The sequence below is a fragment of the Pseudoliparis swirei genome, chromosome 6 (genome assembly GCF_029220125.1).
Source record: "Pseudoliparis swirei isolate HS2019 ecotype Mariana Trench chromosome 6, NWPU_hadal_v1, whole genome shotgun sequence".
Lineage (NCBI taxonomy): Eukaryota > Metazoa > Chordata > Actinopteri > Perciformes > Liparidae > Pseudoliparis > Pseudoliparis swirei.
The window spans coordinates 13,557,009-13,575,458 of NC_079393.1; the positions used below are offsets into that span (position 1 = coordinate 13,557,009).

Sequence of the window (18,450 nt, forward strand, 5' to 3'; positions counted from 1 at the left end):
CTTGAGATTGTTTTTGCTTATGCACCTGATATCATGACTTGATTATGACTTGCCTGCTCAACCACACTGCCATATACCAACGGTTGGAGCATGAACTGTAATATTCTGGCCATGAAATAAGGGATGACATTTCTTTGTAGCAAACCACCACATTCCCAAAATATTTCAAAGGTCACCCTCAATGTTCCAACAAAGAACCCGTCACACCTGCACACAGCCAATTAGAGGCCGACGTGAGTCAGATCTGCAGAGGGTCAGCGGGGGTTTGGTTTATTGGGTTTGCTGCTTTTACACAGTGCACATTTGATCTGCTGTCAATTTGAAGCCTGTTCACAGAAGCTTGTACTTGAAATGTGTTAATGACTCAGAAATCCTGAAAATTGAAGCTCATCTGCTGCTCTGAACAACTGAGCCAAAACTAAGCTTTTTGTTTTGGAGAGACAAACATGCATCAAATCCCTTTTCTTCATATAATCTCTTATCTCTAATTATTGCTTATTATAAAATAAAACACGAAACTGGAATGAATCACATAGTTTCATTAAACCAAAGATCTTGGTGGGATAAACTAAATAATTGATACCATGTAAAAAAATAATCTATCAGTTTTATCCAAAATGTTTATCTTTGGCTTGTGTGCCGAGCACAACATGTCACAGTTACCATATCGAAGTTCTTGTGAATCCAAATAATGTGACGCACTTTAAAAAAATAAGAGCGCTGTGTGTTTCTGTGGTTGTAACGTCTAATAATAGCTCCATAGCTCTTGAACAAGACAGAAAGCTGGTGTAGGACTACGGCTCCATAGCAGCAGCAGCCTCACTGAGCATCACTCTGGTGCACACCTCGCTGCTGACACTCGTCACATCAAACACACACAAAATGCCACGACGAGACTACAAAAGTGTCCTTGTTGAAAGTCAAAATGAACACGAACAGAAAAAAAGCAAGCAACCTCTAAATAGCTGCTGCTGCAGGCGAGAGTTTTCTCTTTCAATCAAGCAGCGGCAATTAGCCTAATGGAAGCTTCAGGAAGACGAACTGTTGCGCAACAAACCCAGCAGAGAAAAACAAAGCAATAAATTGTCCGTGAAGAACTTTGACATGTCTTTTCTCTTACTGTTGAGGGATATAGTGTTCATTTTTCAGTGAATATAAATCTAGTGGAGTAGGTTAGTTCAACCTGCTGACATTTGCATTTCTATGCCTGGATGCTGACTTTTCAACAAGATCACAAAGTGCAGAATGTGAATGCAAATGTGAGAATTCACACGTCACGTCACTTTAGTGTACATGCTAGAAGAAATGCAAAATATATGAATCGGCAATAGTATTAGCAGAGTGAATATGACTCATGTCATTATGCTCACTGTCAAGGCTCCAGCTGCACTTTTCACTTCATGTCAATTTGCCCTTAATTGTATTTTTATTATAAAATGTAATTGTGTAGCTAATATATGCTAACATATATATAGTATTTGTTTGAACTGATTAATACTTCATTTGCAATTAAAGCTAAACTAAACATGTAACATGTGCTTGCCTATGATGCATATAGTTGAAGTAAGGGAATAGATAATAATAATAATAAGCTATGTTTCAGCTGAAAATCTGAGTTTATTTGAGGCAACTATGAAGTCCGACAAGCAAGACTGGAAATAATTGTTAGATGAGGACGAGTAGGGCGAAGAGAAAGTCCTGGAGGATGATGATGATGATGCTGATGATGAACAAATGCCCAATGTAATCTGTAGCTGCTTTAAATGACATACTCTGATAACGGCATTATTGTTGTTGCTTTAAGTTCTCCACGATGTGAGTATTGACACAAAAACTTCTTAAATGTGGCCATGCAGTGTTGTTAATATAGCTGTTGTATATGACAATGGCCATTGTGCTCAAATGTTTGTACTTTTTAGATAATTAAAATCTTAAAATATGTTTTCACACAATGCTTAGTCACTAGTTAATTAAGCCACAGTTAGTGAATGTACATCGTTGCTCGCAGGTAAAGTGAAGTGTAACTCCACCATTAACATTTATGAGCCCGAAGTGGAGCAAACATTTGAGCAGGATACTGCAAAAAAATATGCCCAGTTAGCTTTTTCAGGATAAACATAGGCCTTCGAAGAAGAAAAAAATATATACAAATAATTGTAGACACAGCAAAGCTGGTCATGGCGGTAATACAAAGATTTATGATCTGATGCATTTCTTTTTCCAAGATCAGCAGTCCTGCACAAAAAGAACAAAACCCCTGAGCGATGCAAATGGGCCTTCAGTGGTCTCCAGCATTCATTTCTTCAGAGAATTATCTCAATGAAAAGAAGGATTACGTCCTCCAAACTGTGAAATGCACCAAAAACCTGCATCCGTAGGGGAAGAAGTACTTAGATCCTAAATAACAACAATGTGAAAATGCCAAAGTAAAAATCCTTCATTAAAAATCCTCCCTCAGCACATAATTATCAAGTATTGTTGCAGCTGGTGGAGGTGGAGCTTTAACTCCTTTAGATTTGGTCCAGTGGTTTTCAATACAGGGGTCAGACCCCCTCCATCGGATCACGAGACAAAGCTGAAGGGTCATTAGTGAGTCACTGGATTGGAAAGAAGAAGCAACAGAAGTTGCGGAGCACACATTTCTGTTTACATCCCTCGAGTTGATTCTGTTTTAAGATAATGTGACATTGTTCGCTCTGTAGATGAAACCATCTGAGAAGCTTAGAGGTGAAACCAGTCTTTAATGGAACTAATGGAGATAAGGGGCGTCAAGTGCTCTTTTTGTAATGGTTTACAAGCAAAAAGGAGATTGGGATATATAGTGTAATCCTAAACAGTGCGTATAGTTTTAAGTAAAACATCAAAGTAACTAATATATACACCTGTCACACGTAGTTGAGTTAAACCAGCGTCGAATAGAGTAGAAGAATAACATTTAGAACAACAAACAAGTAGATCAGATGGGGGCATCTGTTAATAGCTCTGGTTACCATTGGTGGAGAGTACCAAGGCCAGTGTAGTGGTGAGCTTCGTTACCCTCCACCACTGGTGACCAGAGCTATTAAAAGATGTCCCCATTAGAGCCAGTACTTGTCTGATTGGGGCTCACTCGCTGTGTTTGGTGGCTACGTGAGCTTCCACGAAGCTTTGACCTCTATTTCCAAATGTAGTCTCTCATATCTCATACCACACACGCGCACACGCACGAGACGCGAGCCTCCTGCTGGGTGCCGACCCGCCGCTCCGACCCCCTGCGCTGCGGTCTTTTCTCGTCCTCCCGGTGAGCCGACAACACCTGGAGAGTGACGGCAGAGAGATGGCGCCGCCGGCCGCTGCGCCTTTAAGGCAGCGTGTGGAGTTCGTCTCGCGGCTCCCGGCTGCTGCTGCTGCAGGGGAGGTGCACGCTTCCAAAGTTTGACGGGGGAATAGAGGGAAGCAGCGGAGCCGGCAGCAGACACGGACCGGAGCCCGTCCTCCGGAGAGCAGCCTGGGAGGGTCCGACTCCGGCGAGAAGAACAATGGCTGAGCGCGTTTTACATTTAGACATGGGAAACACAAGAAGGTTCATTTAGCCCGGTGTCGGCTGAACGGAGGGACTCCCGGCTGCCCCCCAGCCATGCCGCTTCTATACCGCACGCTGTTGTTCGTCTTCGTAACGCTGCTGGTTGTGGTTTTGATCATTGATGATATTTCACAAGTGGAAAAAGAAACTGCGTAAGTAGCACCCCGTAATTGTGTGTGTGTGTGTGTGTGTGTGTGTGTCCTTTGTTTTCTTGTCCAGCAGGTTATGTCCTTCACAGGTTTGAATGTGTGAAGTGGTCGAGGGCGGGGGGGGGGTAAATGAGTGAAATAAGAGGTTCTCGGTATTGAATTTAAGTTTGTAGTTGTGTGTGGACGCGCGGTGTGTTCCTGTAACACTCGGTGCAGCAGGAGCAGCTGCTCCGACAGCAGCTGGCCGGGCTCTCCATGGATTAGGCTATTTGTCTTGCAGCAGCAGCCTGCATGTGGGATGGGATACATTTACACTATAAGAGTAGTGTGTGCGTGCATGTGTGTGTGTGTGAAGGAGGGAGGGAGAGACAGACGGACAGAGGGAGGAATTGGAACAGATTGGAAACAAACGAGGTTTTCCAATTTTTTTTTCTTTTCTTCATTTTCAGTCCTTGAAATGTAGTGCAGTGCAGCAGACATCTTCCAAGGCTCATGCCCCACTTCTGAAAACACATTCTGAATTTAGGACTAAAACAAATCTGTCACATGAAAAAGCAGCCAGACCTCATCAGCTCAACATCCCTCTCCTCCTCTCATCACAGCTTTTAAAGATGCTCTCGTTTCTCTCGTGACGCTTTTGGATTCTCACATCTGCCTTTAAGCAAGAACATTTTCCTTTTGAATGCAATGACTCGGCTGTGGCTCACGTTGTAAGGAGCTCATATGGGTTTGTTATTCGCCGTGGGAGAAGAACCGGAACCGATTCCACTTCTGCATGAATGTATAGCTTAACACGATTATAACAATATATTTAAAGCCACCAGGATTGTAAAAATATACCGCCCACCTGTCTGTCAGAGGAGCCCCATTCTGAGTCCATGTCTCACGCCTTCAAGCTGGCAGCTTGTCTCCATTTTATCACACGTGAACAAGGCCATGATTGAAAAATAGACCGTAAATGCATATTGGTTGCATGGTGTATTCAACGCCTCTTTAAAAAGATTGCATCCTTGCCTTGAGAAGAGAACACCTCCTTTCAGTATAATGGGCCTCCATTAAGGCCCCATTTCCCCTCATTACATCATCAAATGGGCCCACAGTGGATTGCTCTGAGAATACCTTGATGCATGCTTTCCACTTTTATTCTGTCTTGAAAGAAGGAAGCACAGTGTGCCTGGGATTGAGTACTGTGGGTGCGTTATTGTTACTGGATATGATTACAGGAAGGACTTGAAATGTCAGCCCATTATCAACCAAGCCTTCATGCTGCAATATGTGATTCATAATTCAATCTAAATCAGATTTATTTTCCTCTTGTAGAAATACCGGACATTCAAAGAAGATGAACTTACATCGCCTCATCCCGAAACCGCACAGGTCTGAAATCCAATTATTTCTCCACACACACAGATATACTGTATATTAAAATACATATATGGCAGTCGACCAACAGCTAGACGTCACATACACGTTGTATCGTTGGCATGGGGCATTTGATTCCTTTGCAGCCTTGTCTGTGAGTCATTCACAGTGAGCGTCTCATTACTTTTTTCAGCGAGAAGGCAGCTGCTATAAATATCCATCAATGCGTCGGTATCTATGTGATATCAAAAACATCTGCCATAAGCATAACGCTGAATAAAATGGCAAATATCATCACCTTTATTGCATGTAAATGACTCTAAACCTCATTGCAGCCAATTCAGCGGTGGAGGAATAATTCAGATTTGATGGAGTAAAATTAAGAATACCTCATTAAGTCCTGCATAATAAGGTACATATGTGTTAAAATGTATTTAAAGTACCAAAAGTACTCTTTATGCAGTATATGGCCTCCATGAATGTTATGTTATGACCTTTGTATGTCAAATAATACTGTACAATGTGGTTGTTGGCTAAAGCTGTGAAAAAAAGTGTATTCAAAGGTACAATAAATGTAGTGGAGTAAAAGTATAACGCAGCATAAAAGAGTAAAGATGTGTTTGTGAGTAACTACTGCGTTACACTCCATAACTCAGAGGGATTCCTAATCTTCTGTACAACATACGACCCCCTCTGTTCTTACACCCTCCATTCAGACAGGAACAATACATGTAACCCTTATGGGGGGGAAGGGAGAAATTAACACAATATATATTGTGTGTGTGTATATATATATATACCACAGCTTTAGTTTTTTTTATTGATCCTAACTTTAAATATCAGCACTAGTGTGTCAATAACAGGACTTTCCGCTCTGCTTCAGAAAGTCCGCAGCACACGTGGATCCGACTGCGTTGACGAGGGCGAGCAAACCTGTCAACCGCCTCAGGCCGAGCTCCAACGCCACGGCGAAGCTCTCGCCCGACAACTGGACCTTCAACAAGAGCCTCTCCAACCTCATCAGGCAGGCTGGCTCCTCCGTTGCCTCCACGTCGTTTCCCTCTCCACTCGCCGGGCGCTTTCAAAGCCAGCGTGTGCTTTCTCTTTCGGCAGGAAGAATATTCTGAGGTTTCTGGATCCAGAGCGGGACATCTCGATCCTGAAGGGCACCTTGAAACCGGGAGACATCATCCACTACGTGTTCGATCGCCACAGCACCACCAACATCTCCGAGAATCTCTACCGTCTGTTGCCCACCGTCTCCCCCATGAAGAACCAACACCACCGGCGCTGCGCCATCGTGGGGAACTCTGGGGTTCTGCTCAACAGCAGCTGTGGACCCGACATCGACTCTCACGACTTTGTGATCAGGTATTGCTTTTCTTTTCGTTCAGAAGCGGCACGAACGACGACGACGGGGCTGGAAGGCTTCCGCTTGAAATGAATCGTGACGCATGCGAGCGGACCCTGTTGGAAAGGGGTCCGCACATTGGTTTCAGTTTTAAATTGATCTCACTTTACGGAGAGTGTAGTTCACAATTCCATTTTCTCGCTTCTATTCCGGTTTAGAGCTGGTGCTCGCACAGCTGGAACTAAATTAATTGCACTTTTGAAGTAAATGTCAAAGCTTTTAATGATTTAAAGTTGTAAATGAGCTTTCCGAAATGAGAGCAATTGAATGAGGGGGGGGGAGAGTTGTGTTTGTGAAGCCAGCAGCCGGCTCGGTCTCGTGTTTTAAGGAGTCGTTTAGTGGGTTTACTTATCACTATGCACGTGTCATTGGAGGGAAATATATCTGTCTGGGTTTCTATTATAATGGAAGACGCATCCCCTCCCAGTGGTTGCAGCAGAGACTACAACCCATCATAGCGGTTGGTTTATGAACTCCAATTCCCATCGGCAGCATGGCAGCTGGGGCCAAGGCTGCTGCCCAGCTGAAGGAGAGGTGCTTGATTACCCTGGAGGAGCTGGGGGGGGGATACTTGGTTTTGTTTTGTCTCGCAGCTTTCCTGTCGGAATCAAGGTTACCTTTAGCTTGAGAAATCTGAATAGAGAATTTTAAATTGGAAAGCGCTCCTTTTCGTCTTGATGTGTGCGCCCACGCCTCACAAGCCGATCCCCACCTCTCCAGATCACACTGTTATTATTCCCATTTCTGTGTCCGGCCCAACAATCGAACAAAACACGCCCTCGCTGCAGAGGCGCGACGACTGTGTGAAACGGCCTCTCATAAATCAATGACTGTAATGTTGCTGTATCAATAGAGCAGGAAGCAGCTGTGTGTGAGAGCGCCTCATTGGGCTAATTGATCGGGCGCTGAATAGGCCTCAGAATCCTGTTGTGTCCCTTTTTTTCTTCTGAAATTGATTCTGTTGTCAGTGAATCTTGTCTTTTCTAAGTGCTGCTGTGTTGAGCTGACGCGGAGAGGTCATGAGTTCTCGACCCCAGTAGCATGATAATAGCATGTCGGTAATGGTTGGCTGGAGGCCGACAACAGGCTGAGGATAATGCCTCGCTAAATATAACCCTCTGCGCCACGCTGGCTGTCCACAAAGTAGGTTGACAGTATTTTAGGTTGGAGATCATTTCAGCGTTGTGATGATGTAATGGAATAATTTGACGGACTTGAGCAAATGATTGTACCGTTCACAAATCAGAGTCAGCTGATGGTGCATATTTGTCATGTTTTCCTCTTGCATGTAATCTGAACCGTTTCCTAAAGCAGGTGCATCCGCTGCCACAAAGGTTTATTGATGGCAACCATTACGCTGTAATGTTCAGTTGCTGTCAAGTGGAAAACACTCAATTTTTTGCAATGAAACTGACTGAAATGATATGAATTGTGTTCTTGATGTTTTGGAGGTTTGAAATTAGAATTTTCTTTTGTTATTAAAGAGGAGCACACTGTTTGTTTTCCCTGCACACTGTCAGCGTGAACATAATTACCGTCTTTGTGTTTTCTCGTATTTACTCGGTGGCCTATATTCACGGCAATAAACAGAACGCCACGCTGCTTTTCTGCTGAATTTCACTTGGATTTCTGCTGTTTCACTCCGGGTAGAGATGTCTGCCGGCAAATGGTGTGTACTAGCTTGAGGACACAAACGGATGGATGGTAGATTTAAAGATTTAAGGGAAGCGTCGTGGTGTGAGATCCCGGAAAAATTGCGGTTTTTGAAAAGGTACATATGGGAAGTTAATTAACCATTGCAGAGTAGCAGACACTGTCATCGGCTCAGGAAATTAAAAACCTTTCAAACCGTGGACATCAAATCCTCCAGGCTCACTTTAAGGACGTGAATGATTGAAGTGTATATTTGTGGCCTTCATTTCAGCTCACTGAATGAGTCTGGTGACTGGAGATCACAGCATATTAATCATGTGTCATATGTATCACACCATTCAGTGAGACCTCACATCCTGTATTAGTTCAATAAAATAATGTTCTTATACCAAGCGGGTTTGAAGCTGTGTCGGTTGCTTCATTTAGAAATGTTGCTTTATCTTTCCCGATGTGATCAGACTCCGGTCAAAGAACCCGGACGGTGAAGGAAATCGTTCCCATTGGCTGACGGTGAACTTGAGTGACGTGTGCGCCGCTTGTTCTCAGGTGTAACCTGGCGCCAGTGGAGGAGTACTTTCGGGATGTGGGCCGGCGGACCAACCTGGTGACCATGAACCCGTCGGTGGTGCAGCGGGCGTTCCAGGACCTGGTCAGCGAAGAGTGGAGGGAGCGCTTCCTGCAGCGGCTCCGGAGCCTGAGCGGCAGCGTGCTGTGGATCCCGGCCTTCATGGCCAAGGGGGGAGAGGAGCGCGTGGAGTGGGCCCTCCGCCTCATCCTGTTGCACACTGTGGACGTCCGCACCGCCTTCCCCTCGCTGCGCCTCCTCCACGCCGTCAGAGGGTAAGACGCAGCGCGCCGTAGTTTTGCCGGTATTTGCTCATGACGTCGCCCCTGAATTCATTTTGAGTGGATCTGAACCAAATATCAAAACGATGCATGACCTTTTCCTCAAAACCACACCCGTCAACCTCATAGTTGTGCTGGAGGAAAAGTCAGGGGAGCACGACCGTGACGAGGGTTCATCCTGCGAGGACCGGGAATGTCACAACAACATTTCATTCCAATGTATCCAATATTTGTTTGGATGTTTCATAGTGGACCAACGTGGTGGACTAAGCACCAACAAACTGACCGGTCCTTATTGGAGCTCAGCTACGAAAACACATGCGCTGCTTTTTCTGGGAGTTCCAAGCTTTGGCTTTTTCTCTGTGATGTAAAGCCGGGTGCAGAGACTCGCCGTAGTCGCCTGAGGTGACCAGGCAAGTCTACAAAAAGTGCTGAGTGGCTTGTTCATGGAACTGAGCCTTATTTAACTCTGCAAGAAAGAAAATAACGGCATTCTGAAAATGTCAATCTATTTGCCTCCTTACTGGTTTGCTCCAAATGGTGCTGTTTCTTTTACATATTTAGATGTTGATAGAAATATGATACACTGTTAAGCTTGGGTACAATAATAGGACATTTATACTTTAATAATTCTTATTATTTGCCTTGATTTATTTTAGAACTGTATTTTTTTCACGAGGCTTTTCTTTCTGGCAGCTCTGTCAGACACAGCCTCCGCTGCCCTCAGACGTTATTAAACCCCTCTGTGCAATGGGTGTTGCTGCCCTTGCTCTCATCACAATCAGACTCTGCTCTGGATGTTTGTATGCTTTGTAAAAAGCCTAACAACCACTGGTAAGTGACTAACTTAGGCCATTTTGTATCCCCAACTAACCCCCTAATTATAAAAGGGTAGAAGTGGGCCATTACTGGGTCTGTCGGTCGGTGTTTTCAAAGAGAAAATACTTTTTCCTGAAATCCTTTCGGAGATAATTCGAATGCATTCGTCCTTTTTAAAGTGGTGTCGGATAAACGCTCCCCCGACCTTGTCCTTTTCTCGGTAAGACTGAACTTTAACTCCCCGTCATCTGCCCAAGAGGACAAAAACCATTTCACTGATAATTAGGCTTTTAAACATGCTGATCATCTGCTGGAGTGTTGAGTTGCACTGAGGACCTGCCCTGCAGGGTTTTTGCCCTTCATCTCACCCAACCTACTTTAAATAGTACGACCTCTGCACCTCGACGTGACCTTCCTCACTAACCACAGAGTGCTCTGCCAGACGAGGCAGCAGGAGCCTCGAGGCTCCAGAGTGACTGGAAAGGGAAATGAAGCCAAGTAAACGTCCGACCGGCTGCCCTTAAGGCCAGTCGTATCTGGCACGTCTCATAGCAGTACAATAAAAAGATTATACATGCTGCAAAATATATACTCCTGAAGAATTAATTAAATTACATTTACTATACAAGAGCTATTTTCCAAAAGAAACATGCAGTTGAAGATCTGCCAATGGGGCGAAATTAAATATATATTTTTACTTCCATTATTCCAGATCCAAGACAGATAGATATTATTTCCATCAGGAGAGACCAGTCAAATAAAGAAAGGATCATTGTTTATTGTGAACAGATGATATGTGATGATAAAGTCTCAGAGTGTTTGGCGCTAATGGGGAGATTTGTAATTGAGGGCCATCCGCCCAGTGGAGTCCAGACCTGGTGGTGCTGATGAGAGGAAGAGGAGGTGATGAAGCTGATAGATCTGCGAAGACTGAGCCGAGATGGGGGGATGGGGGGGCGGGGGGGAGGGGAGAGACGCAGCAAGATTATAGGCTCATTGTTTCGTTGTGCTTATTGGATGGAGTAGACCAGCTGATCCAAACAGCTGGTGTCATGACTGACCCGAACAACGACGGCAAGTAAATAAAGAGTGAGCATGCGTGAGAAGTGGTCGGCAGATGCATGAGAAATAGATGACGGACGTGCAAGAAGATGGTCTTTTCCGACTGAACTCAGGCTACAGCTTCATTTGTTTCTTGTGCAGATGGCTGGAACTAGATTAAAATGTTAGCCAGGAAACGTGTGGAATAACAGTTTTACTGTATAAAGCATAGGGCTGCAAGGAACCATTACTTGTCTTATTAATCTGTTATAATAGAAGAGATATCTGCACACGTAAGTCTATGCAGTGAGTGTGCGGATGTCTCTTGTCTCTGTTTGGATTTTTACTTGAGTGACTAATTAGGATTCAGCTGCCCGCTGTGTGCTACGGGATACTATTTATGTATATATATTTATATTGTGTCTGGATTTATATCAAAACTCTGAGGGAGCGAGGTTTTCCTGAAGGAGAAGTGTTGCCTCCCATTGAACACGTATTCAAGCATATTCTTCCTTTCGCCGTCTTTCACGGTGACAGTTATCGCGTGACGGATGCAGCCAATCACACGCCGTGTGTATCTCTCAACAGGTATTGGCTAACCAACCACGTCCACATCAAGCGTCCGACCACCGGGCTCCTCATGTACACGATGGCCACTCGCTTCTGTGAAGAGATCCATCTTTACGGCTTCTGGCCCTTCCCACTCGACCCCCAGGGCAAACCGGTGAAATACCACTACTACGACACTCTGAAGTACGAGTACACGTCCAGCTCCAGTCCGCACACCATGCCTTTGGAGTTCCGGACCCTGAGCGCGCTGCACCGGCAGGGGGCGCTCCGGCTCCACACTGGGACCTGTGACGCCGAGAGGAGACCACAGAAGTAGCTGCGGAGCAACGAGCCCAGAGGATCTCCATGGAAACCGCTTTGAGCAGACTCCTGCAAACCGTTTTCTTGTCGCCGTACTTTTCTGAAACTTGAATTTGTACTAATTGGGATGAACCTTTTCTATTTTTAGGCTCTTATGGTGACTTGTTTCACTGGTGTGGTTTATTAATGAGATTTCTATGGCAGTCTTTAAAAGTGTTTTTGTACAGGTGTCCATGGAGATACTGTCATCTGTTCACTTCTTATTTTTCCAAAACAGACCATTTTAAAAGTCTATCCAGGTTTACAGTATAAGTCAGACAATTAAGGAGTCAGAACATATTTTAAGATGCCATTAATTATTGATTAATAGGGCTTCATTACAGGTTTGTTGTACTTTACGCAGCATGTCAACAACATGAGGAGCTGCTGAATGATTGGCTCCTTTGAGACACGTTCTGGGCCACACGATGGAAGCACAATAATCAGGGAGAACAATTCTTTAAGAAAGAAAACGTTGGTCAATACTGTTTGTTAAACCGGTTGTGCTTCTTATAAAGTGACTGGTGTCAAACAGGTTATTCATAAACAAAAAATTCCAAAAGTCAAGTTAACCAGAGCTGCCAAGTTGAGAGCTGAATGGAGGGAAGGAGGCATGTTGAATTGTGTTGAGCTTCTGTGAGCTTAAAGGAGGAGTCTGCTGTTCACATAAGAATGTTTGCACAGACTTGGGCGGCAGTGAACTCCCAATGTGAACACCAGCTCTGTTGGTAGCGAGGTCCGACTGTAGCTGTGTATCGGTAGTAAGAAAAGCTTAGCTTTTTTAAATGAATGTATTAGTGATATTCTTACAAATGCTGTCAGAATTTAACCTCATAATGTGCTATGAATAAATGCATAGTTAAAGTTAGCACTGAGAGGAGTACGAGCTGATGACCTGGATGCCTGTGGTCATTTAAAATGAGATATGAATTATACTAGTAAAGAGGGTTTGGGTTAGTATTTCAACCCATATAGGTTGATGCAGATATTTGTGGATTTGTATTAAAGTTGCCAGTATTTTGTGCCTGTTATTGTAATAATCAATAAATTAGGGGTAGGGACCACTCACAGGCCCAGACATAAAAATGGGTTTATCCAAGTTATTCTTAACAGAATGTGAAGGATGTTAAAACGGTAACATAACTGTCTTTATAATGTTACTCACTACTATGAAGTCTCAAAGTTCAGTTGAGTTTTTATTTGTCTTGATTTGTGCTTGACAAACATGTCGCTGTCTCTTTCAATAACACTGAACAGAACCATTTTTATTATTCCAAGAGCTCTGCAGCTCTGCAACTTTATAGTTTAGAATAGACTTAAATTGGAGGCAAAGAAATTATAATTTGTGAAAGCTCGCAAAAATGTTAATATTTACTTGACACATAATCTGAATGTACTGACGAAACGCGTATGGGATTGTGCTATATTATATCTTATGGTTACTATATGATGACGTTGTTTGATGTCCAAATTCCCGTGTCAGTTTTTGCATGCTTAATCTCGTCTTGATCCATACAACATGAGTACATTTCATTTTACTTCTGAAAATATTCATTACGACTCAAGGACTCTTCAATTGTGCAGTTAAGACGAAGTGAATGTACTTTTCTGGGTCAGAACACACAAGATCAGAATGGAAAAAGAAACAACTCCTTTAAAACGATGCAACACTTCAAAGAAAGCAGTTTTATTTAAGTAGTGTTTCGAAGAAATCGAAACCAAGGAAACAGCTGTGGGTACACATAACATCTGTGTTGAAATAATTAAACGGGGACTTTGTTTTTGTCAATAAACTTCTAAAACTAGTTTGGGTTTAGATGTGGGATTATAGAAATTAGTTAGAGTCTTCAAATAGCTTTAATTAATTTTACAACCGGAACTGTCTGTAGCAGAGAATCCGCCTCTGTGGATGAGCCGGGGTTTTTCCATCATTCCACTCACAACTAAAGGTCACATAAAAGATGCGGAAGACACACACAGACAAATATAGCAGAGGCACAAAAAAGGATCTGCTCTTCTCTGCACATACAAACAACTCCAATGAAACATGAATACATAATACTGAAGGGAACAATGGTCATACCGTCTGATGGATAACAGGAAATAGGCAGCTGTCTGCTGAAGATCATTACATCAAAAAACAAGACAGTTTGATTTACATACCATTCAGAAAACCTGATCAGACATTCACACACATCTCTTGTACATCTAACAGATAAAACATATATCCACTCTTCTGTGAATGTCACTGGCTTTGTTTAAAGCACATTGGGAACAAAGCGCCTTACAAATTGGGCCTGACAATCTTTTCCATTACGAGGGACGGTCGTCATTCAGAAACAGCTGTCGACCACGGTGCACTTTATCAGAGTCAATCAGTTTGTATGAAAACACAAGGTCACCGACAACACGAGCCCTCGACTGCAAGAACCTAATCTAGGTGAACACTGCCATGTTGTTGGTTTACTTTCATTACATTAAGGGTGAACACGGAGATGAGGAAGGTTTCTGAACTACTGTTATTTCTTATGTGTACTTTATATCAGGCTTTTGGTTGATTGTATATTCTGTATTTGAAATAAAGGAATAACAATTTGAATAAACGGGTTATGCTTTTAAGTAATTTCATATTTATCTAATGGGCCAAATGGTTTTAGCACTTCTCTACGATCAAGTAAAGCTTCCATTTTAAACCCATACGTCATAACATTTCCAGCAGTCTAAGAAGACTTGTTTCTTTTCTTTTTACCAGAACCTGTACGGCAAAGAGAAGCAACTCCTCCGGGGAGAAAACACTCCATTTCTAGTTAGACATTACAAGAGTCAGTGAGCCATTAATAGGAATTATTGTGGGAGACCTTCCATGAATACTTTATCTACTGTGCACCTATATCTCAAACAAGAGACACCAGATTTTGGGATACTTTTTAATTGAGTAACTAAAATGATATGGTGGCTTAACATTGATTTTCATTTAGAAATTAAGACACTGAGCGTGTCGTGTCGAACATGTTCAATACTGTTATTCACATTGTTCAGTGGTTGCTTGATTAACCAACGTTGTCACAAGATTGAACCCACTTCATCGCAACGGATTACAGCGTTCACATTCATAGCAACCGGATGTTATTCATAAACACCTTACAAATATACCCTGGCTATATTATTTGAGCTTTTCTTCAAAAAACGTAATTCAGCTGAGATAGCAGCAAAACGGGAACGTCTACAGTAAAAAAATATATACACTTACTTCATACTTAAGGACAGACCACCTTCAACAGTATATATGCACAGCTAAGTGGTTAGTAGATATAAATATATTTGGTATAAATTTGTTTTGTTTTTAAATCAATTGCTGTATATCAGTAGATTTCTTAAAGTGTGCACATTTGGACATTTTAATAAAGTATCATCTGTGCAATATGTGTTGCATGTTAACATATGATGCACCAAGGGGTGGTCTTACATTTTAATATGGGGGTATCATACCTTCAAAGCAGACGCTGTTCCTTTCTACTATCAAGCCCAACCTGCTGCAGCTCGAAATGCAGAAAACTAAATCAATCAATAACAATAACTGTCAGGAAATCATTCTGATTTCACTAATGCCAGAAATAATTGTGCAGATAATGTGTGCCACATGATGTAAGCCGCAGTAGAGCAGCAAACAAGGACGTCCATGTGGCTCCAGTCCTTCCAACACAGATTAAAGCCGTGCACAAGCAGCGTCTGGCATGAGACTTTAACGACACAACAAACAGGAAGTCACTCCGGTTGTCCTGAGCAAAACAGGAGTTATCAAATATTGGCGTCCATGCTGGGATTCACCTGCAAAACAAGAAGACAACTCACAGTTACTTTGTCTCTGGTGCGACTGCACACACGGCGAGGAAACCAGAGTCCGGTCTGACTTGGATATCGAGAATATCAAGTAAACAGGACGTCATATCTTCCTTTGAGGAAGTGTTTGCGTGTTAAAGAACAATGGAGAGGACGGAAGGGTGAAACCTAAAATCAACATGAGATGATCTACTACAATATGTTCTTTAAAAATAGCCTGCAGCAAGCAGCAAATACACATTTTAAATGCATACTTTGATATTCCAATTGGGACGCTGTGGTTTTATACCGCATCGCATTACTTCTAATTGTTAAAGGCAATACAAGTCTAGTAAAAGCAAAGATACAGTCCTTCATCTGCTCTAGTGGCACTAAAGTCAGGCCGAAGGTGCCACCCAGCAACATTTGATATTCAAAACCGAGTCACAAGGTGCATTGAAATAGGTTTGACTACGAGGGAGGGAGGCATTGAGGAAAAGTAAGAGAAGTAAAACCAGGCAATTTAAAAGTACAACATTACTTCAAAGGGTTTACTTTGGGGGGAAATATAACTTTTAAGTTTAATTTCTTTGACTGAATCAAACCCTTTAAAAGAAAATAACAAACCTGTATTTGATGTCAAAGAGGGTCGAGTCCTCCTCCTCGTCGTTCTCCTCATTAAGAGGGGCCATCTCCACGCGTTCACCAGGTGTCGTTATAATGTCATATTTCCTTGTTTTTCTGATTCGTCTCCCAGATCTGTGGCCAATGAAACGTTGCCAAACATGAGAAGAGCACAAGGAATACAATCTCACCATTTAGTTTGACCGACTGAACCACAACATCAGCTGAAAACCTATTTTACAAACCTCAAACTAATGCTTTCCAGAGATGAAAAATTGCTGTAACGATTTTTTTATTGACATTCATTGAAAATAGATTGCAACTATTTCTGTGTAAATTGTGCACATTTTAAATGCTCTTTTATTTCTTTGTAAAGCAATTTGAAGACATCACATTGGCCATTACTCACTATTTTATGAACTAAATGATCCATTGATTACCCCACAAAATAATGCACCGTGTAACAGAAGAGATCAACCTGCCTACCTGACCACTTTGATGACCAGGCACGTGATGAGAGCAGCTGTTAACACGCAGATGAAAATAACAATGTTTTTCAGAGTGGGAAGGTGAGTCATTAGAGATGACATCGGGGATCCCACGGCGGCATCTGTGACATTATGTGGCATCTCTTCATCTTTGCTGAGGACGGATGAAGACGTTGAATTGAACTGCGTCGCAGGTGAAGAAGGAGTTTGTGGTTCGCCACCGACCCGCCAGAGAGCCGCGATAAAGAAAGTAAATACTAGATTGTATGTAAACATGGTGCTGAAATAAAAAAAATGAAATAAAAAAGCAAGCAGGATGTTCTTTCAGTAGTTTCTCCGAACTAGATGAAATGCGACAGCAGCTGTCATAGTATGGAGAATCGGCTTATCTCTGGCAGTTCGGGCTATGCACACAATAACGCGAAAGGCAAAGATCCATCTCCCTCCTCGCCCGGGCTTCTCCTTATGGTGGACTGCTATGTCGGAACTTTGCTTCCCAAACGTGTTTCCCCTGAGGCGATGTATAGCAATCCCTCCTGATTGCATTAGGGCTGTGTGGGTAGAGATGGGATTATCCGCGGCCGGAAGAGCTCTGCAGGCTGGATCAATGCTCCAGGTGCTGAAGACGATGTGGGCTGGTGATGCCTTCAAGGCCGCCTCGTACTTCCTACTACATGCAGACCTGCTATCCAATAGAAACATATGATTACTGTTTTTAAGAAAATTATAATACAATATAACATACCATCATATAATCTATTATAATACCTTCCCAGTGGAGGAGGAAGTACTCATATCTTTCATAGCGCAGATGCATATCACTGTATTGTTTTCTTTGCTGAAGAGATACAGCCCTATATAGACACACCAGCCAATTGTGTTGCAATATATTTGAGACATAATGATAAAGCATTGAAAATAGTACTATTATTGTGTCTACAAATTGTGAATACCACACTGCCTGTAAGTATGGTGACGCAGTGATCACATCCCACAGGCTAGGCTGTCCGTCAATCATTCTAACTTTCACTTCGCTCCACACTGGGAGTTGACTGGTAAATTACAAATGTCCAACAACGTCTGAAGGCAGCAATTCTCTGTTTCCCCGTGGGACACAGCAAACACAATTTCCCAAAGGACTCTTGGGTCACTACCGCAGATCCGAGGGAACATCTTGACCTGACAAGACAATTATGAGCAATCAATTGATCCGTGTTGTGATAACATATCATTCAGCAAAATAAATGGGCATAACGCAAACACAAACTACTTGTCTCACTCACTCAGACACACAGAGATCCACAACGTATAATATATCACTGGACTTTTGAGGTTACAATCTACAAAGTCCTTTTGAAAAAGTAAACCAACCATTAGATGTACTACTAAAAATAATCACTCTGATGGCTAGTTTGTACGGTCTTTGCAGGTAATAGTTTATTATATATTCAGAATGTTCTCACAGTGTGCACACCTTTTATCTGAAAACAAAAACAGCCTGTGTAGTTTTGTCTGTGTTGATGTCTGATCTTATTTCATTTCACCTCCTATTAGGAGTGCTGGCCCTCCACTCCTCTCCTGTCTGTGAGAGCTGATCAGAGTCCACTAGATGGCAGCACAAAGTCACAACTTGGATGTTCCTTCAACTCTCAGGGTGAAACAGCACTGACTGGTGTGAGAATGCCTTGAGGAAAGGATCTGGAGCAGGAGAGGAAGTGAGGGACACCCTGGACACAAGCATACCCACAAAGCCATAAAGTACCTGTG

The 18,450-nt window shown here is 42.8% G+C and overlaps 2 protein-coding genes across 2 annotated transcripts; one reads left to right on the top strand and one right to left on the bottom strand.

The window, feature by feature from the left end:
- The first annotated feature begins 3,130 nt into the window (after nucleotides 1-3,130).
- On the top strand, nucleotides 3,131-13,558 carry st8sia2 (ST8 alpha-N-acetyl-neuraminide alpha-2,8-sialyltransferase 2). The gene is made up of 6 exons (XM_056416296.1): nucleotides 3,131-3,714; nucleotides 5,032-5,088; nucleotides 5,957-6,097; nucleotides 6,187-6,444; nucleotides 8,684-8,977; nucleotides 11,432-13,558. The coding sequence occupies exons 1-6, from the start codon at nucleotides 3,617-3,619 to the stop codon at nucleotides 11,727-11,729; spliced, it is 1,146 nt and encodes a 381-aa protein (XP_056272271.1). The 5' UTR covers nucleotides 3,131-3,616; the 3' UTR covers nucleotides 11,730-13,558.
- fam174b (family with sequence similarity 174 member B) lies at nucleotides 13,419-17,368 on the bottom strand. Its single transcript, XM_056416297.1, has 3 exons — nucleotides 16,682-17,368; nucleotides 16,199-16,330; nucleotides 13,419-15,580 (listed from the first exon to the last, which is right to left on the bottom strand). Exons 1-3 carry the CDS (start codon nucleotides 16,957-16,959, stop codon nucleotides 15,577-15,579), a joined length of 414 nt encoding a protein of 137 aa, XP_056272272.1. The 5' UTR covers nucleotides 16,960-17,368; the 3' UTR covers nucleotides 13,419-15,576.
- Between the last annotated feature and the right edge of the window lie 1,082 nt (nucleotides 17,369-18,450).